Source organism: Danio rerio, chromosome 24 (genome assembly GCF_049306965.1).
Source record: "Danio rerio strain Tuebingen ecotype United States chromosome 24, GRCz12tu, whole genome shotgun sequence".
In the NCBI taxonomy this organism is placed as follows: Eukaryota; Metazoa; Chordata; class Actinopteri; order Cypriniformes; family Danionidae; genus Danio; species Danio rerio.
The window spans coordinates 9,851,029-9,875,149 of record NC_133199.1 but is presented as its reverse complement, the minus strand read 5'-3'; the positions used below and the strand labels follow the sequence as shown (position 1 = coordinate 9,875,149).

The 24,121-nt window shown below is 36.2% G+C and overlaps 1 protein-coding gene across 50 annotated transcripts in view; it reads right to left on the bottom strand.

Moving 5' to 3' along the window:
- The window catches only part of si:ch211-285f17.1, a 293,770-nt gene that overhangs the window by 74,498 nt on the left and 195,151 nt on the right, over nt 1–24,121 (bottom strand). For all 50 annotated transcript variants that reach the window (XM_073941510.1, XM_073941529.1, XM_073941539.1 and 47 more), the window contains 2 exons: nt 13,828–14,032; nt 3,558–3,756 (listed from right to left, as the gene is read on the bottom strand). In XM_073941510.1, the coding sequence (XP_073797611.1) occupies nt 3,558–3,756; nt 13,828–14,032 (404 nt within the window). The remainder of the gene's footprint in view (nt 1–3,557; nt 3,757–13,827; nt 14,033–24,121) is intronic.

Here is a 24,121-nt window from a genome sequence, read left to right as displayed (position 1 = left end):
CAGTTTTCAGAGTTGACGTTCAGTTTAGTTCAGTTCAATGTGGTTTAAATGTATAAACAAATTTATATTGTTAAAAAAGTCAGAGACTATACAGTAGTTTTAAGTAGGCAAGGCAAGGCAAGGCAAACTTTATTTATAGAGCACAATTTTTATACAACCGTAGTTGATCCAAAGCGCTTTACAATGAAATTAAAATAAAACTTGTATTAAAAATGTAAGAAAATTAAATATATATGTATATATGTAATAATAAAATACAGACAAGAAATTATATGTTTGAGTCACTCAAAGGCAAGGGAGTAAAAATAAGTCTTTAAGTTAGATTTAAAAGTATCCAAGGATAGAGAAATCCTGATGTTCCATGGGAGGCTGTTCCAGAACCTTGAGGCCGCAACACAGAAAGCACGATCACCTTTTGATTTGCAGCGAGACCGAGGGATCGACAAAAGAAACTGATCATGGAACCTTAATGGTCTACAAGCTGTATATGGATTAATAAGCTCGCTGACATAAACCGGGGCAGAATTGTGCAAAGCTTAATATGGGAAAAGAAGGATTTTAAAATCAACCCTGAATTTATAGAAAGCCAGTGCAAAGAAGCGAGGAGAGGGGAGAAATTATCCTTTTCTTAGTTTATGTTATTAATCTGGTGGCTGCATTCTGGATCAACCGTAACCGAGAGAGTGTTGACTGGGGTAGACCAATGTACAAGGAGCTGCAGTAGTCTAACCGAGAGGAAATTAAAGCATGGGCTAGATCTGTTTTAGAAAGAAATTGTTTAACTTTTGCCACCAATCTAATTTGGAAAAAGCTGCTCTTCACAACTGTATTTACTTGTAAATGGATAGAAAATGAAAATACTGACATACTCAGTATTTAATTACTCTCAAATGATTCCAAATCTTATAATTGCCTTTTTTGAGTGATAATCACAAAATCACCAATAGTAGGGCCAAAAGGACTATGGTAAAACTTTTAAAAACACCACAAATTCTTCAAAACATTTTCTCTTGCCTTTAACAGTGGAAAGAAACTCAGAGTGAATGAAGTGTAGAGTGAATACATTTTTTTTGTGAGGTGAACACTCTCCATAATCTTGGACCAGGCTGTCTCCTTGGCAGAAACTGTGTTGGTTATGGAGGAGTGGAGAGCATGAGACTGATTCCTGAGAGACCCAGTGACAGGCGAGTCTCTGCATTGATCCCATGGACCAGCCTGAATACCCGCCGGTGACCTATACCCACACCTGCAGCTTCTCCACGATGGACGTCTAGCATTCTCCCGCGCCTAGACTGCAGCTCTGTCATTGTTGTAGGTGTGTGTGCACCTGGTATTGTCTGTGTTGTTGTCACATGCTTTATGTTTTGTCTACTCTACATGCGTTTGTTGTGGTGTGTCAGTGTTGTTGTGGTCACGTGGTTTATTGCTACGCCGATCAGCTGTTCTGAAGAGCAGCCCAGCTGTGGCTAATTACCACGACTATATCTGAGCAGTCAGCTTGTTAGCGTTGTTCATGTTACTCTGTGTCTTATCGGGAATCTCGGTTATCTGTCTCTAGATTACTGGACTGTTTGCCTGGTTATTAATCTGGTGAACTCTTGTTTTCACTGTTTTTGGACTTTTTTGCTCAATTATTTTTGACCACCGGTCAATAAATAAATTCACTTGCATCTTGGATTCATCTCAGTATTATTATTATTACTTAGGTAAGCATGACAAGCTCAGCACAAGAAGTTTGGCCAGAGGAAAAATGGTTGTGCCCAACTGAGCCTGGTTTCTCTCAAGGTTTTTTCCTTCACTTTTGTCAATTGGTGAAGTTTGTTCCTCACCACTGTTGCCACTGGCTTGCTTGGTTTGGGACTTGTGGAGCTGCGCGTTGATGGATTTGCTCTTCAGTGTTTAGACTTTCAGCAGTGAAAATTAAACCACACTGACCTAAACTAAACTGAACTTCAACTCTAAAAACTGGACTGACACAGTTTCAATTTACTAGAACTTATTTATTCATGTTAAGCTGCTTTGACAGAATCTACATTGTAAAATATAGAAATAAAATGCTATAAAAATAAACATGAATTAAATGATTTGTAATCAAGAAGATAATCTCAGGACTGAGTGTTAAAGACACATATTTTTCATTCTACATCATTCTACATTCTTTTTTTAAGACAATCTATGAAGTTCTGGAAAAGATATTGTTTCCGAAAGTGTTAATTAAATTAAAAATTAAAGTTAGCCCATGATTTACTGAAGAATAGACCCTCAAATAGAACCTAAAACTAACTTTTTAAATTTATTATATATATATATATATATATATATATATATATATATATATATATATATATATATATATATATATATATATATATATTTTTTTTTTTTTTTTTTTTTTTTTTTTTTTTTACCAGACTGTATTTTTTACCTGGCTTTTTTTCTGTCAAGAATCAACTTTTGTAAGTGGTTTGTCTGGAGATGTGGTGTGTCCACAGTCATATTGGAGTGATATAAACCCAAGAAGTCTCCTTTTTTTCCTGACATTAAAATAGGACCCAAATGCCATTGATTTTGAGGCCCACCACAATGTGATATAGAAATGTGGTTTTCCCCGCCCACATAATTGATTGATAGGTGCCATGTCTCCATAAAAGCATGTATACACATGCCCACAGAATATTTTTTGCAAATACACTGGGATTAAAATATTTCTTACAATCTCTGGGATTTTTATCAGTTTTAAAAGTTTAAAATGTTTATAAAACAGAGCATGTTTGTAATAAAGAAAGTAAAATCGCTTTGCAATTCTTAACTGCTATAATCACCATGGCCGCATGGTGTTTCAGTAAATGTGCACATATGTGTGTGTGATTGTGTGTGTACTGCAAACGGTATTTGAGTGTGACTCATCGTATCAGAAAGGCTTGAATAAACTCCACCACAAATACATCAAACAAACTTGCTATTTTTGACTAATGAGCTGTTCATCTGAGTCTGTCTCTGTCACTGTGCTGTTTATCTGATGTAACGCATGAGAAGCAGACAAACATATAGGAACCGTGGGTGGGGCGAAGCAGCTCCTTTTTATTTAAATTCACAGGCTACAAAAACAGTACAATACTCAGACAGAAAAATGGGCAAATTCTAGAGGCTATAATAAATAATCAGATGGGAATTTTGAGCAAAACTTTACAGACACATTCTGGAAACACCAATGGTTTGTCTTGCATCTTGTAAAAAGGGTAAAATAGGTGCCCTTTAAGTAGTAACTTAATTCATTTTATTGACTGAAACTTTGATAGGATTTGAACAAGTAAATGTTTTTTTTTCTTTTAACAGTTGCACATTTCCTGTAAACCAAATACATGTGATACTCGAATACTGAAACTGTTCTCAAGGAAAAAGCACTAGTAAAGGAAATAAGGGTTCGTTTGGACCTCGAAGAAGGTCACTTCCTCTCTTGAATGATGTCGTGGAATTTAAGGAAGCAGGCCACAGGAAAAGAGGAAGGAAGACTGTAAGCTGTTCAAACTAGCTAATGCACACACACATACACTCACCTGACATCGGTGAGTTCATAATACACATTTCTGGTCTCATCTTTGACGTAGATGGCAGTGCTGGGCGACTCCAGCATCTTCATGTTGAGCTGATGAGGGAAGGCACTAACGAACAGGGCTCTGATTGTGTCAACACTTGTTATCTCATTAGGCATGCGGATCTGCTTTGTGTCGTCCCCATACTGCAGATACAGCACTCCTGAAAAACAGAAAACAGTAAGAAAAAAGGTGAGAGAACTTCAAGATTTTGTTCAAAAAAATGTTGTAAATGTATTTATTATTATTAATATTAATATTATTATTATTATTATCATTATCATCATTATTATTATTATTATTAATAATAATAATAATAATAATAATAATAATAATAATAATAATAATAATAATAATAATAATAATAATAATAATAGACAATGCCTTACCATTAATAGATTTATTTTGTCCAAAGTGCAATGTACTTTTTTATTTTTATAATTGTTCTTATTTTATGTAATAATTCTTATTTATGTAAGAACAAATAAATGTAAGAATACATAAATGCATTGATGAAATTCATCAATTCATCATTCATCAAACAAATGTTCATTGATGAAATTAACAGTTGCATGTGACAACTTTCTTCAGTTAAACAAAGGGAAAATGTAAGTTATTGATTTGGCAACAGAGATGAGGTATTCAAGGTGAATGCGTACCTTGGCTCTCAGGGTCAAACAACAAAAAATAAGTTCAATAATCTTGGTTTTATTTAGGAGTTAGATATGAGCTTCAGTAGTCATGTCAAAGGAGTAACTAAATTAGCATACTATCATCTTAAAAACATTGCAAGAATTAGATTCTTTGGTTCCAGTGAGAACTTGTTCATGCTTTTATCAGCAGCAGGGTGGATTACTGTAACGGCCTCCTCACTGGCCTTCCCAAAAAGACAGTCAGACAGTTGCAGCTCGTCCAGAACGCTGCAGCCAGGATTCTGACCAGAACTAGAAAATCAGAACACATCACACCGTTCCCCAGGTCTTTACACTGGCTCCCAGTTACATTTAGAATAGATTTTAAAGTATTATTACTGGTCTAAAAATCACTAAATGGCCTAGGACCTCAATACATTACAGATAAGCTCATTGAATACAAACCTCACTCAGATTTTTAGGATCAAATAAACTAGAAATTCCAGGAGTTCAGTCAAAGCAGGGTGAATCAGCTTTCAGCTACTAAACCCCCTGCTGCTGGAATCAGCTTCCAGAAATGATCAGATGTGCTACAACATTAGGTACATACAAATCTAGACTTAAAACACATCTGTGCTTTTATTGAATGAACAGAGTGCTACGTCCGACAGATCACACTATTATTTCTTTATTTTCTTTTTTGTTCTTTTATAACCTGTTTTAACACATTTTAATCTGTTTTTACTTTTAATTATTTTTTTAATGTTCTTATACGTATACTGTTTCTTTTATTCCTGTTTATGTAAAGCACACTGAATTGCCATTGTGTATGAAATGTATTATATAAATACTTGCCTTGTCTATGTAATTAATTATGTAAATAATGCTTTGGCAATACTGTGCAAGCCTTTAAAATTATAAATAGGACATTTTAAAATATACATTACAAATTTCTCAATACATAGGAAGCTTTTTCTCTTTATACAATAAATTCTGCACATTGTATTAGTCACTGATCTCTTCGTCTATTGCACTTAATGAGGGATTCACCCAGTTGTGTGTGTGGTTGTGTAAAATCTGATGGGAAAATTATGAGCATGTGGATAATTAGATATGTTTAAAGTAGTATTAACACTAGGACCACCACATTGTCAATTTTACCCATCATATTTTTTGTTATATTTTGAAAAGAGGCTCTAAATTCTCTCTGAATTTTACAACCAAGTGCTAAGAGTGTCAAGTTTGCACTTTTAGCTTAGCTTAGCATAGATTATTGAATCAGATTAGACCATTAGCATCTCCCACAAAAATGAGCAAAGAGTTTAGATTTTCTAAATCTTTTTGCTAACTGTTCAGTAGTTGCGTTGTAAATTAAAATTATTCATTCATTCATTTTTCTTCGGCTAAATCTCTTTATTCATCAAGGGTCGCCACAGCGGAATGAACCGCCAACTTATCCAGCATATGTTTTACACAGCAAATGCCCTTCCAGCTGTAACCTTGTACTGGAAAACATCCATACACACTCCTCCACACACAAACACTGCGGCCAATTAAGTTTATTCAATTCGCCTATACCAAATGTCTTTGGACTGTGGGGAAACCCGGAACACCCAGAGGAAACCCAAATGAACAAGGGAGAACATGCAGAACTCCACACAAAAATGCCAACTGGTCCAGCTAGGAATCGACCAGCGACCTTCTTGCTGGGAGGCAAAAGTAAGCCACTCTGTCGCCCCTGAACTAAAGTAATTTCTTCAAATTGTTTTGCACAAGATGCTAATGGTCTAATAATAATTCAATGACCTATGTTAAGCTAAGCTAAAAGTGTCCCCACCAGACCCAGAGATGATAACTCAATTGTTTAACTATAGAAGACTTGTAAAATAAGCCAGTTTTCTAAAAAGGTGGAGTGTTTCTTTAAGGTAAACAGGTGGCAGTAAGATGTGTATTCAAAAAAATGCAAGTAACATGTTTTCCTTTCTTTTATCCTTGTGATGAACTAAAAAGATAAAAGCACTTGAGATGATAACTTCGCCAAACTCCCACATGGCTCATTAAATCAGCTTCTGAATGAACGAGATTGTGAGCATATGCTGTATTTGTAAACAGGCCGTGTTGACATATTGAAACGCAGACTGCAAACCTCCAGTGGTTAATCTGTGTTAAGAGACTGCCAGTCAAAACAGGATCTCTTGCTTTATGTGTTTAACTTTCACTACTTCAGGTGCGACATTTTCATCCATGCAATTGTACATGTAGCCAAACCAGACCTGCAAGTTTATAAAAATGAAGCATGAAGGATGGGAGAGGGGAAGTGCTGAGGGCGTCCTCCACTGACTCCATATTGCCCGTGTCTAAAGCTGCAGTCACACTGCACTTTTCACCCCCTAGACTTCCATTCATACGCATGCCAATACTGCAGAATGGAAACGCAAGCTTGTGCACAAAATTTTGCACGTCTCTGTATTTCAAAGTTTAAGACTGGTGAACTCCGACCTGTGAAATCGCACCACATGATTGTGTGAGACGGATAGAAGATCAAAACATGACATCTGTTTACAGAAATTAAAAATATAGGGCAATCGCTCGCTTTATCGATGTCTAATCAGTTTGTTTTCTCCTGCCCCTTTCAGAGTTTCTAATGCTAAAACTTTTATTTATTAACTAATTTTGAGAGGATCACGTGCTTACGATTGCTTGCAGCCGGACCTGCATTATTCAATTTATAATTCACCAATCAGACGATTCCTAAGCCACTATAAATACCCTAAGTTTCATATAACAGCCATCTTGGTTTTGAAGAATCCCCCTTTTACCCCTATTCCTACTTCTTTTCTAGATGAGTGGCACAATGGCCCAGTGGTTAGCACTGTTGCCTCACAGCAAGAATGTCACTGGTTCTAGTCGTTACCAAGCCAGCTGACAAAATTTACACGTTCTCCACAAACTCACGTGGGTTTCCCTGGTTTCCTCCCACCATCCAAAACATGCAACTTAAGTTAATTGACTAATCCAAATCAGCACCAAAGACATGCTCCTGGTAAGTAGTTATCTCTTAAGAGCAATCCCTATATGTTCATTAGCTACTACAGCAGGGGAGTTCTCGACATCTGCCTAAGCTCAAACTCCCCACTCGCCTTGCAAATGGGAGGGACCCAAGGACTCGAGGCTAAACAAGGTTTATAATCAATCATCAGCTTAGTGTGAACTCTTGAAGCAAAGAACAAAATACAAACTTTTACGATAGACAAAATACATAACAATCGAATCTTGATTCCAACAGTTAAATTCAGTTTTTCTTAAACACCCCTCCTTTATTTCATTTACATATTCACTATTAAATAAAAGGTTAAATAAATGTTTACATTAAATTAAGTACATTTCAGCTTGCATAACACTTAATAACAGGTTTAGTGCATTTCAAATGCTAAGGAACGACAGCTCGCTTAGTTTGAGGCTGTCTCTGAAACTCTACCCTACTATTTTAGTCTAATGACCAACATTAATAACTAATTAACGACCATCAAACAATCAACGACATATAATTCAGAAGAGCACCATGGGCTAAATGCCAAGCCACATCTAAATGACTGCTTTCTTCACGATCACGTAAGAGCAATCCTCAAGAGAACTGGAAAACCCTCAAAGGAAAAAGCTGCTAATTGTTTGAATTTCGAAACTATCCACATGTGACATTTCAGTCATCTCTATTCATACTATTTATGGAGGCTAACAATAACTAGTTCTGATTACAAATGTATGCTTAGATCATGCCATTCAATCAGAAAACAGAAGTAAGATGTCTTGAAGTCAGTCAACACACTTTTTTTGTCCACAATCGCTGCCTGACTGGTCTTCTGGATAATTGTGTGTTATTCCCTGATTCGTCAAGCTGTTCTCATATGATCACTATGCAACTGGTTGATGGTAACCATGTATCCTGCCAAAATCATGCCCAGTGAGCGTGAATGGTCATGTATCATGTGTTTTAGGAAACTAAAGTCATTTCAGTAAAATGCAAGTCTGGACAATATGCGTTTTCATTGTACAATGTCATTTTAAAGCCAAGATTGCACTATAGTGAAATCGTGTTCGTGCAATCTGACAAGCTACTATTGTTTAGGGTTATTAAAAAAGGTGTGAGCTGGGCTTTGCCTTCAACATGGGTGAATTAAGATCATTCTGTAGATTTTGGATTAACGTTGAAGTAGCAATGTTAATGCTAAAGCAATCTTAAATTTCAGCGTAGGCTTACAATATAATACCAACATTAAGTACATGAATTTCACACATTATCTACTTTATTTATTAGTTGATTGATTTGTTTTTAATTTATGTATTAAATACACACCACACTTTGTCTTCATTTTATTTATTCAAAATATAAAGCAATGACATTTAGAGCATGCAATCATTTGTTTTCTGGTTAAACTATCATTTTGGTATTAGTTTCTATCTCAGTTTTGATTAACATTTAGTTTTAATTTTAGTTCGAGGTTCGAGTTTTTGTTGTTCTTTCATCATTAATTCATTCATTCATTTTCCTTTTGGCTTAGTCCCTTTATTAATCTGGGTGTGCCACAGCGGAATGAACTGCCAACATATCCAGCATATGTTTTACACAACGGATGCCCATCTAGCTGCAAAAGAACACTGGGAAACACCCATACTCTCTCATTTACACACCTACACTATGGACAATTTAGCTTACCAGCTAACGTCAGAGTAGCTGTTAGCCGTATCAGGTTGAGCCTAAATCAGACAGGTAATGAAAAGGACACAGCTGAACCTCACGCCTGCTCTCTAAAATAAAATCTGTCAAGAGTCTTTCACATATATTCGAGTTATAAGCATGTGGAAGTAATATGAAATATTCAGTTATCTTTTGCGAGTTCATTATTTGAGATGTAGAATGCAGGGAAAGTGGCCACATTGAGAGACACTGCAGCTCTGCTGAAGATTGTGGATGTTTACAACAGTTTGATGGATAGTGAATTTGTAGCTAAATTATTAACAGTGCCAAACAGTATTTCCCGTTGTTGTTTACGTCCTTACTTTAACATACCGTTAATGCTAGAAACCATGCGTGTAATAGATCAACTTTAACAATAAAAATACTTACAGGTTGTGGCTCACAATCCACAGCGTCATCTATAATGGTTGGAGCTGCTTCTATTTTCAGAGTTTTTTAGCTGAATCCTGCACGGAACCAGGAGAGATTCTAGAAGCTCTCCTTTGTCAAATGCTAGCTATATCTTTTTTATATAATTCTCTGGAACATAATTAAAATTAAATTGTGAGCACTTCTGTCTTTGTGTCGTGTTCTTTGGAAGCCCAAATACAAAAACAGAACAAGCTCTGTGGAAATAGCAGTGTTTTGACGCCATTTTTGCTTTCTCTGATATAATATTATAGCGCCTCTGGACACGCCTCTTCACTGTGTGGGGTGTATTCACATGGTGAATGCGTGTAAACTGAAGCGTTTGTGATCTCACTAACCTAGATGTAGTTTTTGCAGTCCCCAAATTTTGTTTGTTGTAGGCTTTGCTAAGCTAACTCTGTAAAAAACAAAGCATTGAGCGTATTACATTCAGAGATGTTGTTCATGTTCACACAGCTACATTACACACCAACTAAAGTTTAAAAAATGGTATCGTAGTGGACCACCCCTTTAATAAAACACATTTTACATATTTAAATGAATTATGTCCCATGATGGCAATGTGAATTATATAAACATAAATACGAAATAAATGCAGCAAAATCTCACAAATCCAATAAATCTGTGCACTCTGTTCTCCAAAAGAAGGTCTTCCATAAGTCTAAACCAACACCTTTAAACAACAACAACAACTAAAATGAACTAAGAGTGATAATCTAGAGAAATGATGACTTACAGTGAGTCGGCTGATGCTGAATATTTCTAACATTTGTGTCTTCTCACCTTTGTTTACCTTCTCACGAAACAGCATCTAGTTTTTCCACACAGGTCTGTCTACATCCACATCTCCTTTTAGAGAGAATCGTTTGAGCTAACACTTTTTCTTCTCATAACTGTCTTTCCAGATGGTCCTTGTTTAAACCGACCAATCAGAGTTAGGTAGACAGAAAAGTTTCCCATTTCAGGGCCTGTGTGAGTGTGTGCGCACGTATGACCGTCATTCTATCTGGATGTTGGGTGTATACAGAATGTGCTGGTGAATGTGTGTATGTAGGCTGGCAAAGAGTCCTATTTCTGTGCGTTTCTTTGTGTGTGTCTGTGTGTGTGCTGTAAAATACGTCTGGGAGTTGTTAAGTACAGGCTATGGGATTTCAGCGGTGGAGACTCGTATATTTCCATTACATGAAGCGATAATGACAGAGTCGAATTTGCTGTTATGACACTGAACTTAAATAAAAGAGACAGACAGACAAACTTAAGTAAACACACACTTCCAGATGCTTTAACTCCGCAACTAAATCATTTAGCAGTAGACGGGAAATAAGTAAGGCAACGGAGCGAAATCTCTCATTCATCCCACTGAATTACACTGAAAGCTCAGCAGATTTCCAGAGAATTCGAACTCCATCATTCACAAAATTTGATTCGACATGCCTCTCAACCCTTGCTTGTCCTTATTATGAATGAAGTCTGAATTGAATGTGAAACATATATGCTTTATTGGAGTTGTGCTCGCCTCTACGACTGTCAAAAGCATAAATCCTGTGCAATGAGATTTTTAAGTGTGTTCTGAATTATTCTGAGAGATTGTTACTGAGTTTCTAGACAGAAGCATTTATATTTAATATACAGTTGAAACCAGAAGTTTACATACACTCTTAAAAAAAGGAACATAACCATTTTTTTTAAATGTCTGATGGTAAATCATACTAAACACTTACTATTTTAAGTCTGTTAGGATTACCTAAATGATTTACATTTGCTAAATGGCAGAATAATGAGAGAGAAATGAGAGAAATGAGAGAAAATGAGATTTTTTTTTTTTTTTTTTAGATTTAATTAATTTCTAGACAGTCAAAAGTTTATATACATTTCCTTGGTATTTTTTTGCTTTGCTTTTAAACTGTATGACTTTGGTCATCATGACTTCGGTATCCTTCCACAAGCTTCTCACAATAGTTTAAAGGAATTTTGGTACATTCCTCCTGACAGAATTTGTGTAACTGAGTCAGAGTTGTAGGCTGTCTTGCTCGCACAAGCTTTTTAAACTCTGCCCACAAATTTTCTAGATCAGGGCTTTGTGATGGCCACTCCAAAACATTCACTCTGGTGTCCTTAAAGCACATTTTAAACAATTTGGCAGTGTGCTTAGGGTCATGGTCTGTTTAGAAGACCCATTTGTGGCCAAGTTTTAATTTCCTGGCTGATGTCTTAAGATGTTGCTTCAGTATTTGTACATAATGGTCTTACTTATTTCACCGTTGGGATGGGGTTCCTCGGCTTGTAAGCTTTCCCCTTTTATCCTCTAAATGTAACACGGTTCATTATGGCCAAACAATTCAATCTTAGTTCCATCAGACCACAGGACATGTCTCCAAACATTTGTCTTTTTCCCAGTGTAAATTAGCAAATTGTAATATGGATTTTTTATTGATTCTGGCTTGTTTATTTTCCCATGTTGTCACACAAGGCAGTAGTGTGTTTGAAGTTTACTTAAATAGTTTTGTAATGAATAAACTTTTTAAGCAAAGTTCTAAAATGTTTCAGCAGCCCAAAATAAAATTAATATTAAGAGGTTTAGAGCTATGAGCCCAACTAAAGCAAACACTTTTCTCCATGATGGTGACTTTAGTCTATGTGGTCCACATATGTTTTAAGATAATTGGGACACATTTGCCATCTCTTCTACGGGCCGATTTAGGCTCACAGCCACATTAGCCATGGCTTACTGTGCCGAATATTTGCCAAAAGTGGCCCACATTTGCTTTAGGATAACTGGGCCACATTTTCCATGTCTTCTCTGGGCCACTATAGGCTTAAATCCACATTAGCCATAGCTTACTGTGCCGAATATTGACCAAAAGTGGCCCACATATGTCTTAAGATAACTGGGCCACATTTGCACTTAAAAGTGTGAGCCACTTTAGGTTTAGACCAAGATTACCCTTAATTGACTATGCCACATTTTTGCCAACTGTGGCCCACATTTGTCCTTCATCATTTGAGCCAAATTTATCATTTTCCATATGGGCCACATTAGGTTCCAACCCAAGCTCATTCTGAAAACGTAGCCCCGTAGGCCGTGTTTAGTTTTTCTCGAGCGAACGCTGCGGGGCGGTGTGGCACCGCTTCGCTCCTCCTCTTCGTGCTCTCTGACCGACGGCTCGGAGAGCTTTCCCGGTGCTAAAAAGTTTGTCCACTTAGCTCGTAGCGTTACGTCGGCGGAGTGGAGGAGGACCCGGCCGCGGGGACGACCGGGATCGGGTCCAGGGAAGAGCGGTTCCAGAAATCAGATAAGATGAAAAACAGAATCCGAAAAATAAGGGCAAGAACGCGGCGGGATCCGAAAACGCGATCGAAATCAAAGACGAGGGCTTTTGCTTTTTTTTTTTCTAGACGGCTTTTGCAAACCATCGCTTGGGTTTAGGGAAGGAGGAGGAGGGCGGCTGGGTTGATCGTTCGGCCAGCCAGTCGCACGGACGGTGGCTCCACTGGGGCCTCCGGAGGCATTTCGTGCGAGAACAGCGCGGGCGCGAACGGCGCGCGCTCCCGACGCTCGAGACGCGAAAAGGCGTGCACAGCGGCCTCTTGCGGATCCGCGAAAACAAAAAACGCTCGAATACGTACCTCCCGGGACGTATTTCGCGGTCTGCAGAAACGTCCGCGGGGCTACGTTTCCACAATGAGCCCGGGTTGTTAGGTTCACATTCAGATTACATTTTGCCATAAGTGCCAAGTCTTTGCCTTAAATGGCCCATGTATGGATTTGAATCTTTCATCCCACTTTGACATTGTACAGGTGGGCAACTTCAGGCTTACATTCATTTTGTCTGGGCAGAAGGAATACCACCAGTGTTGCAAAACTGCCTAAAGTGGCCCACATTCGTATGCTATCTGGGAAAGGTGTTAAAATGTTAACCTGTTACAGGTTTACAGCTTTCATCAAAATATCTTTGTAGTAAAGTTCGCTGTTATTGTGAAGACAGGGTCGACGATTCAGGTAAGTCAATGTTTTTATTTCAATTTTTAGCCACAACACGTGCAACTGTGTGTGTGTGTGTGTGTGCTCTCCCCTCTCTCCCGGCTGCTACTTCTCTTCTCCTTAAGAAGGGTGTCTCTCCGGCTCAATCACTAGAACAAACAGGTGTTATTTATTATTTCTGATTGGCCTGCTGATTAGCCGCCGGGCTCTGAGCATGCTCTCCCCCCTCATTGGGTGTTCGATCATGCTTACCTCTCCACAATCTTCTTTTGTATTCAACAGATAAAAGAAGCTCATAATTGTTTTGGGACCACTTAAGAGGTGAGTAAAGTGTAATTGTGTGAATGAACTAGCAACTACCTAGCTACTATCTCACTCTGTATGGTTGTTGTATTTGAAATTTGTGTATTTGCTTATTTTGTAGTCAATTTACTATGTGTGTATCAATGTGCATACCTAGTGAGCGATCCTTGGTCTGGTTAGTAGAGCGGACCACTGGCAGACTGGCTCGAGAGCGGGAGCCTCGGGTGAAGGCGAGGGGCATATCACACTCAGACATGACCTCCAGAGCATCTAGAGAGACCAGTGAGCCGTGCTCTACCTGATCCACAAAAACAGGCACTGGACTCGGACACCCCACACTCTGCTTAGAGCCCCGGGTCTGGAGGAGGAAGAAGACGAGAGGTTTAGATAACAAGCTGGATTTGGTGAAACATCATTAGTGCAACTGCTGAAAATCTAACCCTTTTAGTCAGACCATACCAGGTTCAAATTGTCAGGCTGCTTTTAGGACATGGCAGGTGGTTTGTAGCTGGTTTAAAGTGGTATATAAGAACAAACCAGATCCAAAACATTTCTGCTGAAATAGCAATAATACCTTCTAAATACCTAAAATCTTTTATTTTTGACATGATGACAGTTTAAAGTATTTTACTAGTTGCTTAGGACACTGGTTCTCAAAGTGGGGGTTGGGACCCCTTGAGGTGTTGCCGTACAATGTTAGTGGGGTCGCCTGGTAATTTGCAAAAGTCTATTTATTTTTATCAAACCATGAGAATTACCATATTTTATCCATGAACTACTGAAGAGAAAAAAATAGTCGTTTATAGTTACTATACATATGCTTACTATATAGTTACTATAGTAACTTATAGTCACTAGTTCTATTGGATTGCCGCCCCTGGGGTAATAACATTATATTAAAGACACAGCAATAGCATCAGGTGCAGCAGATTGATTTTAAAACACCAAGTTAAACTTTCTGGCCCATTTACAGCACTGACATACATTAATAAAATTGAATGAAGAATATACTTTTTTTTAAGTTTTTTAAGAATAGGGTTTAAATTTGTGTGTTTGCGCCATTGCATTTATAACCACTGTATTTATAACCACCTCAGAGTATATTGGGGGTCGCGAGTCACTGGCATTGTCGTTTTTGGGGTTGTGGCCTGAATAGTTTGGGAACCCCTGGTTTAGTATACTAGGACTGTGTCCGAACTCACCTATTACTTAGTAGGTACTGCATTTAAATTTAAATGTACTACTCGGTCGTTAGAAAACTAGGTTCTATACAGTATGATTATCAGAAGTATGAATGGAACTCGAATGAACTACATCGGCCATTTTATCGTCATCATGTGACCTACCCGAATCAGCTGCGTCACTTCACTCTTATTTATGAATTCTCTCATGGTACATCATGGGATAGCATAGCATATATCAGATGCGCACTTCGGAATCTTGCCAAATGTAGTTGGTCATACGGATACTTCCTGCGTATTGTTTTTCGAATTCTCTCGCATACTGTTTTGGCCTACTATATTGTACGGAAGTATGCGATTTCAGCTACAGCTAAGTATTCAGCTTCAATTGCAATTTAAAGGCTTAACTAGGTTAATTGGACAAGCTAGGTTAATTAGGCAAATCATTGGACTACAGGGGTTTGTTTAAAGTCAACCAAAAAAACTTCTTAAGGGGGCTAATAATATTGACTTTTTAAAAATACTATTTTTATGCCGGCTAAACTAAAGGAAATAAGACTTTCTACAAATAAAAAATACAATAGGAAATACTGTGAAAAATCCTTCCTGTGTTAAACATCACTTGGGAAATATTTTTTAAAAATAATTATAATCTTATAATTTTGTCTTTAATTGTATTTGTCAGACTGTTTTTCAGGACACGGTGAGTGTTTTGTATCTGAAAAACGAGTCTACTAATATAAACCAGCTTGAGAAAGTAATTTTACCTTCTTTAAATATATCCTATATTAGCAGTTTTAGGTGGTCAGACAATTTTAGGCATAGTTACTGTTTTATAACTTCTTCAAAATGTTAAATCCAGCATAAAAACACAATTTTTGTCTTCTCTGCTGGAATAAAAACGTGTCTTACAAGTTAAAAACACGGTCAAGGTTGTTTTAAAGGGTGACCAGATTTTGGATTAAAGGAAGAACATTTTAATCTTGCCAACTAACAAGTTTTGAATACCTTTTGTGAGGTAAATGTAACGTGTTACATGATGGATTGTTTACAAGCCATTTTACTGATGTGTTTTCGGAGTGGAAACATAGATCACGATTACATGTGATACATTTCAGTAAGTCGTACTGTTTCTTTTAACACCTTTATTCATGTTTTCATGGTAGCTTTAATTAAATTAAATTGCTTTTGCATATACACTCATTATTGACACTGAATACAGATGACCCTAGTCCCACATTTACAACCAGAAAGTTGTGATTGGAAAGTAATTTTGTTTTGCAGAATATACAAAGACAAGATTGGCTACCAGTGATAGGCTGTTTTTGTGCGACAGAACACTTGCCTAACCTTTTTTTTTCATATTGACCTGTAATATGGGACTTTCCAGGGAAAATAAAGACAACTTGTCACCTTATTTGCACTCAAAAAAATTATTTTAACTGTTTGTTCAAACTACTTATTTTAAATGAGCTGAATCAACACAATTCCTCAGTTTTAAGTCCACTTAAATTTGTAAAAACAATTAAGTTTACTTAATCAAGCTGTGTTGGGACAACATGAAGAGATTGTGTGAAATGCCACATTTTTTTACATTGTATATGACATGGCAGGTTGTTTAATTTAGATACTGGCAACTTTCATACAACTATTTATTGCTTCTTGACTGGAAAACCAGATCCGAATCATTGTGCTTTTTTGGGAACATGGTTGACGGATTGTAGCTAAAGTTGTTGTCAAAAATATCCAGCTATTATTGGGCCTTTTACATCTTCTTGGCTAGAAAACAAACAGATCATACCAGTTTAATTTGTTCAGCCAGATTCCGGGGCATTGTAGTTTCATTAGCTGGTTCAAAGTAGTTTACATGCACAATTTAAAGGCATAGTTCATGTAAAAAAAACAAAAAAAAAACATCATTCACTAACTCAAGTAATTTTATGGATATCCATAGCAGTTTTCATTACCTAACATTCTTCTGTATATCTTCTTCTGTGCCCAACAGGTTTAAAACGTGTAAATAAGTAATTGTCTAAGAATGACAGTTTAAGATAATTCATTTGATTTAATATAATTTCATTCGTTATAATAATAGTTAATAAAATATTAAGTTTAAACTAGCTTCAGATGGCCAGGATGTTCCTTTGGACACATTAGCTGGGATGTATCTGATTCAAAGTTGTCTACAAGCATTAACATACATGATTTGGATTATCTTACAGGTCAACTGATTCATTTTTTCGGATACCATCCATTAAAACATAAAACTATGCCACATTTGGACAGTAAACCGCATCAAAAAATAAATAAATAAATAAAAAATTAGATAGACTTCACATCTGTAGTCATTCGTTCTTATCTATTTGATGATGACTAGTCTATACTTGGACTTTTGTTAGACATCCATTAGATTTTCAATGACAGCCCAAATTTAGCTTTGTTTTAGCTAAGGTGTCTAAGTTTGGAGGTCTATAAAATACCATTTAAACACACACACACACCTGAAAAAACAAAACAAAACAAAAAAATACCTGCTATGTTATTATCATCTACGCTAGCCATTGAAAAGGACATAACTAGGCCCACGTGGAATCTGTGTGCGCAGTTTTTTAGCCCATAGTTTAGTATTTAGTATGTATGTACTTGTGTGATTATGTCTATTTTAAATTCCTTTTACTAATATTATTATGATATAATACTAGTAATATTAAAATGTTCATATGATTTATTTACAATACAGTTTGTAAAGTAATATTTTCTGTCTTTTAGTAGATATATTATACGAGAGACTTGCTTGGTTTAGCAAATAAGAGGATGTAATTGGATTTGCATTGTAAAAATTGAATAAAAATGAAAAAGGTATTATTTTATCGTTTAATATATTAAGTTTAAGTTATGATACTCCCAAAAAATTGCTAAATTCTGTGCAGAAATAGCAAAAAATGTCCGCTGATTCTGTCTGGCTCTAAACATAACCCATTTAAACCATTAGAATCTGCTTATCCTTGGATTCCCAGACATTGCGTCTTCAACATATGCATAAAACTTGAACCACTCGCTGCGAACAATGCCAAAGTGTCTAAATACATTAACATATTGTGTAGCACACACACAGCACTTTCATTTAAAGCGACAATCACCTGCTGTACAGCTGTGAGCACTGCAATCAGTCATGCAGCATGACATGAAACAGACTCACTACATCCACCAAAAGCAAATTAAAAACACGTGCAGGATTTCTACTTAAAAACACACTGCCATTACAGACCTGCATGTATGTCAGTATAGCCAGTTAATTAGTTTCAAATCCTTTTTTTGTTCATGTTAAGTCGTTTTGTGGTGTTATTAAACACACACATGCTCCACACACACAAACACACTTGTTCGTGCAGCTACTGACTCTGCGTGAACCAGCAGCCTGGATTTTCAGCAGATATCTTTGAATGTCTATCTCAGAGTGCAAAGCCGACAGCATCCTCTGAAATGACTATTAGGACAGAAAGAAAGAGAAACAGAGTATGAACAAAACTTAAATGTGGGACACATGCAGAATAGAACAGAACATTGGGAATTGGGCAGAGAGGAAAGAAGTGCATGTTTGAAAATACCCCCAAATCAGATGATGGAAACTTCATTGTAAACCTTTCATAACCTTCAAGTACTTCCTCCTACACAGAAAAGTATGTGACAGACCAGACTCATGCTGAGCACATATGGGGCGTTACGCAAACCAAAGCAAGGTCTTGAGAAAGGCAAATGATCTCTCAGGGGTCAAATTCGGACAAACTGAACAGACACAATTACCACTGTCATGACAAATTCCATTTTAACTTGCCTTGGAATATATTGCTGTGACCTAGATATTTCTGGTTACTAGATATATTGGACATAGTGCTTACATAAAAATGACTGTCACCAATATTTCAGCTGATAACACTGCCTCTGTCATCTTTATTTTCCAGCAGGCAAGCCTTAGGCAGCTACTCCACACAGACAGAGTGAGCAGTGACAGGTAAAGTTTTCCTGACAAGTACATCCAGTTTTGAACAATAAGTCCAGAAAGACCAGAACCGCAAATAGGGATGCGACGATTAACTGGTTAGTTAATCTTAAAGGCTTCTCAACACCGTGTTTTTGCACGGAACAAAACTGCAGCAACTAAACAAAATTATGCCAACTGTGTGCTAGTTTGTACACCGAGACTAATAACCATGCACTCGGACTGACTATGACTGAAGCTATTAATTAGGGCAAGCTCGTTCAAGTTCGTTATTTCCAATGGACGGTCACGCTTTTTAGGTGCACCTAGTTGAGGTGACAGTGGGCTTTTGTGACCACGGGAACTGCATACGGCTGAAGTTTTAGGAAGAAGCAATGGAAAGTACTAGGGTTTGCAAACCCACTTAAAGCCACTTACAAATAATGGAGCCGATGAGAGCAATCATGTGGCAAGTGTTGATCCACCCGCCAAGATTAATCGATGTCTAATGACTCTTCGGTCTTTTGAATCAGGTATTGTGTCACAGTAATAGTACACTACTTCGATCTTTAGCTTTCACGCTTGTACTTAGTAATTTTAGGGAAAACCTCAGATACTGTTGGTTGGTTGCTTGTTGTGCACCTTTAATCCCAACCAAGTTTGTCAACACCATTATAATGACATTGATCACTCTGCCTAGTCTTGCAGAGTTCAGCAGAAAAAGTGATTGACAGGTGGTAATTTGTTTGTAACTTATCTTTGATCTATGATTTGGTTATGGGTAAAACAAACAGGGTTCTTACACCTTTTCCAACTTCAAAATCCAGCACTTTTCAAGCACTTTCAAGCGACATTTGTATGCTTTTCTAGCAACTAATATCCATGGTTGATTATGTATATATATTGTATGTACATTTAAATCCATTGTGCTATTTCAACTTACATTGTTGAATACTATAGAGCATAGATTTATTGGGATAGTTCACCCAAAAATTATTAAAAAATAAGTAAAAATAGTTGAGTTACTGGATAATATATGTATTGGAAGTATGTTTTTAAAATTCTTTTTTTTGTGTTCGTTTCTGAAGTTGATATCTCAAGAAATGAGCTCACAGTCAGATTTTGTTTGGGTGTAGTACCAAACTTCCGTTACCAGTCGTTCATGATATTTCATGTGCTTTGTTATTTTTATTTTTTTACAGTCAGTGGATTGGCGTTTCAGGTGCAAAGATGCATTCTGGGTGAATGTGTCCTAAATACATATGAAGCTAATAGGGCCAAAACAATCTGAATTTGAATTGTGTTAGTTTGAATTCTTAAAAAACTGTTAAAAATAGTTAATTATTCAATTTAACACAATTCAAATTCAGATTGTTTTGCCGTATTATTAGCTTCATAAATTCGCGCATACGGTGAACATTTTGTAATGAAAGCTGGTCGCACGACAACAATTTATGCACTCGCACATATGCTCCCAAATATATTTTGAGGTCACATAGATAAAATTGTGCACAAATGCAACCATAACAGTCACAATTTCAAGCTCTGCAATTTCTAATTCAAGCAGGTTCAAGCACTTTGTCAAAAATCCAAGCACTTTTCTAACCTTGAAAACACTGTATTAAAAATCAAGCATTTTTCAGGATTTCCACAACCTGTAAGAATCTTGAACAAAGACCATGCGGGTCAGGTAGTTGAAACGGTAGGCTACAAATAATTATTTCGTTATGAATTAATTAATTATTCATAAATAATTAATTCACCGCCGCCTACGACAGTGATGCCATCATCCATCGCGATGTTTCACATTAGACATCACACAATGCCAAATTGGTCGACATCACCAAACCTTACTTGTTCATGCTATATATAACTTTGTTATTAAAATAAATCATCATTTTTAAGATGATAGCACTGTCAAACATAGATTTCAATGATAATACTCTCTCTCTCTCTCTCTCTGTCTCTCTCTCTCTCTCTCTATCTATCTCTTTTTATCTATAGAAATTTTAACCCTAAGTAACGTATTTCAAACTTACAACATTGTAGACAGCACCCTCTAGTGGATTTGTCATCTGAAATGTGTACCGAAATGTATTTTACGTTTCACAGCAATATAGGCTGAGGCACATGTTTTCAATTATCATGGGCTAAATATATCGCACCCCAAAATGTAGTTCTTCTGACAAACACTTGCAAAAGAAGTCACAAAAGAAACATTAAGTAACACCTGAACAAATCCCAAAATATATTTGAAATGTATTTATTTTAAAATGATCAAATATGCATTATTCAAACATATCACTTTCATTGAAACCATCAAAAGATCTACATGAACGTGAGTAAATAATGACGAAATATTCATTTCTGAACTATTCCTTTAAACTCATGTAGCATGAATCATTTTCAGTCAGATAAACCAAATAGTGAGTCATGAAATCTGATATAGAGCGCTTTTGATATTCAAATTAGCCGATGAACCCTTTAAAGTCATCTAATGTACAAAAGACAGATCTCTTGACACTGAAACACCCACACACCTGCGGTTTCTTGTAATTTAGATGTTTATTCATCTCTTTGATATGAGGCAGCAAAAAAGAGAGTTTGAACTAAACCAGATGCAACCGGATCAGAACTTTCCAGACCACAGCAAAGTGCGCTGGGGTTCTTTTGAGGGCAGGAGGGGGGAAATTAGATCCAAAGCCACCAACATGATGATATTCAGCGGGCACACAGGAGGCTGGAGCTGTCAACCCACTGATGACAATAAAAGCTCAAGGGTGTGTTTGTGTGCGTGTGTAAGGCACCACAGGTTAGCTCCTATTCTCAGACCTCTTCTATAATTAGCTAAAGTTCAACAGAAGTTCAAAAGGGATAGTTACACATCTCAATGGAAATAGCAGAACTGAGAGAAACTAAAATAAATATTATAGTGCAGCTTAAATACTGAACTATATTATTGAATACAAAAAGCTTATATTAAGAATAAGTAAAATACTAATGAATATATATATATATATATATATATATATATATATATATATATATATATATATATATATATATATATATATATATATATATATTCAGGTTAAAGTGCTATTTAAAAGCTTAACTAGGTTAATTAACTTAACTAGGTACATTATGTTAATTAGGCAAGTCCCTGGACAACAGTATTTTTTTTCTGTAGCTGAACAAAAAAAAAGGGAAAAATCTGATAATATTGACAATACATTCATTCATTTTTTTAGCTTATTTTCCTTTATTAATCTGGGGTCGCTACAGCAGAATGAAATGCCAGCTTGTCCACACCAAACTCCACACAGAAACGCCAACTGACCCAGCCAAGGCACCAGCAACCTACCCACTGCGCTACCGTGCAGCCCAAAGATAGCAATGAATATTTGATATTATTTTCACTATATGCTCAAATAATACCATTTAAAATTATTCAATTAATCGATAATTAATAAATTAATCTTAATTAATAAAAGCTCATTAAATAAAATAAAAGTAATCACAGTATATTCATTTTCTTGTCGGCTTAGTCACTTTATTAATCCAACATCGCCACAGCGGAATGAACCGCCAACTTATCAAGCAAGTTTTTATGCAGCGGATGCTCTTCCAGCAGGAACCTATCTCTGGGAAACATTCACACACTCATACACTACGGACATTTAGCTTACCCAATTCACCTGTACCACATGTCTTTGGACTGTGGGGGAAACCAGAGCACCTGGAGGAAACCCACGCGAACGCAGGGAGAACATGCAAACTCCACACAGAAACGCCAACTGAGCCAAGGCTCGAACCAGTGACCTTCTTGCTGTGAGGCGACAGCACTACCTAATGCGCCACTGCTTCGCCCTAATCACAGTATAATAATAGTTTAATTCTAACAGCAAAAATGTTACAATAGTAAAAAAAAAGTTACAATAGTAATTAATAATAGTCTGTTAAACATAATACACTATAATAAACCAATTAAATATTTATTAAATGTATTAATTATATAAAAATACACCAAAATATTATTCACCTTAAAATTTATGTAAAATATATTATGTTATAAAAATAGGCAAAAAAGCAATGACAATTATATATTTTTGTTTACAATATACTTAAATAACACCATTTAAAAATGATTCAATTATTTAAAAATTAATCAATCTCATTTAATAAAATTTCATTAAAAATAATAAAATAAAATTAATCACAGTAAAATAATAATTTAATTCTAGCAGCTAAAAAAATTGTTTGTTCGTTAAAGTACCATTTAAAAGTTTAAATAGTAATTAATAATAGTCTGTTAAAAATAACACACTATAATAAGTCAATTAAATATTTAGCAAATTATTGAATTATATAGAAAATACACCAACATAGTATGTTAAAAATTATATGGTAGTGGTTATGCTATGGTATCATTGCCATTAGCAATAAGCATCTGTGCTGTTAGAGCTAATACTGCTCACATCATTGCTGATACCATTCTAATTTGACTGAATAGCAGCTGCACAGCTGATGCATGTTTACTAGAAAGTCTGTATGATTTTAAATGTGTGTATTTTACTGAAGATATCTCGATAAGAGTGTGTGTTCACCTGACTTCAGTGAGATTCACAAAACTGCATAAATTATCACTGCGGAAACTTGATTTCCGCGTCTACAAAGAGATGTTATCCCACAAAACATAATATGGTTATGATAACTCACTTATCTTCAATTTGCTTAACTTTATGGTCATCTGTGTGGAAATTGTGGCTAATAAAATAGAGAGAAACATTCATATCTGGAACTGTAAGAATAATAAGGTTTGTGTGTGTTGGCAAGATTTACAAAGATACAAAGAGAGATAATAAGCACTGTATTTTAATTTTGCTTTGGCAATATTGCGAAGCCTTTAGAGTCGAGCCAATAAGGTTTGTTATGAGAAACAAAGAAGAAAGGCAATAAAAAAAAGTGATAACCGCACCAGATTCCACAAAGATTTTTTAAGACCAATAATAACCAGCTAATGTATCTAGAAGGACTGTATAGTGATGATCTGAACTGGTCCTGAAGTTTGTTTAACCCATGATGCTTCAGTTTAGCTAAGATTTATATATACATGTAGTCCTGGTTCACACTGCATTTTAAGATGGAACCTAAACATACTACAAAAAAATTATGTATTACGATGTATTCTATACTCGAATCAGCAACCTTCTTGCTGTGAGGCAAATATGCTACCCACTGCGCCACCGTGCAGCCCCCTTTTTGTCAATGTTGTGTTTATATTTGA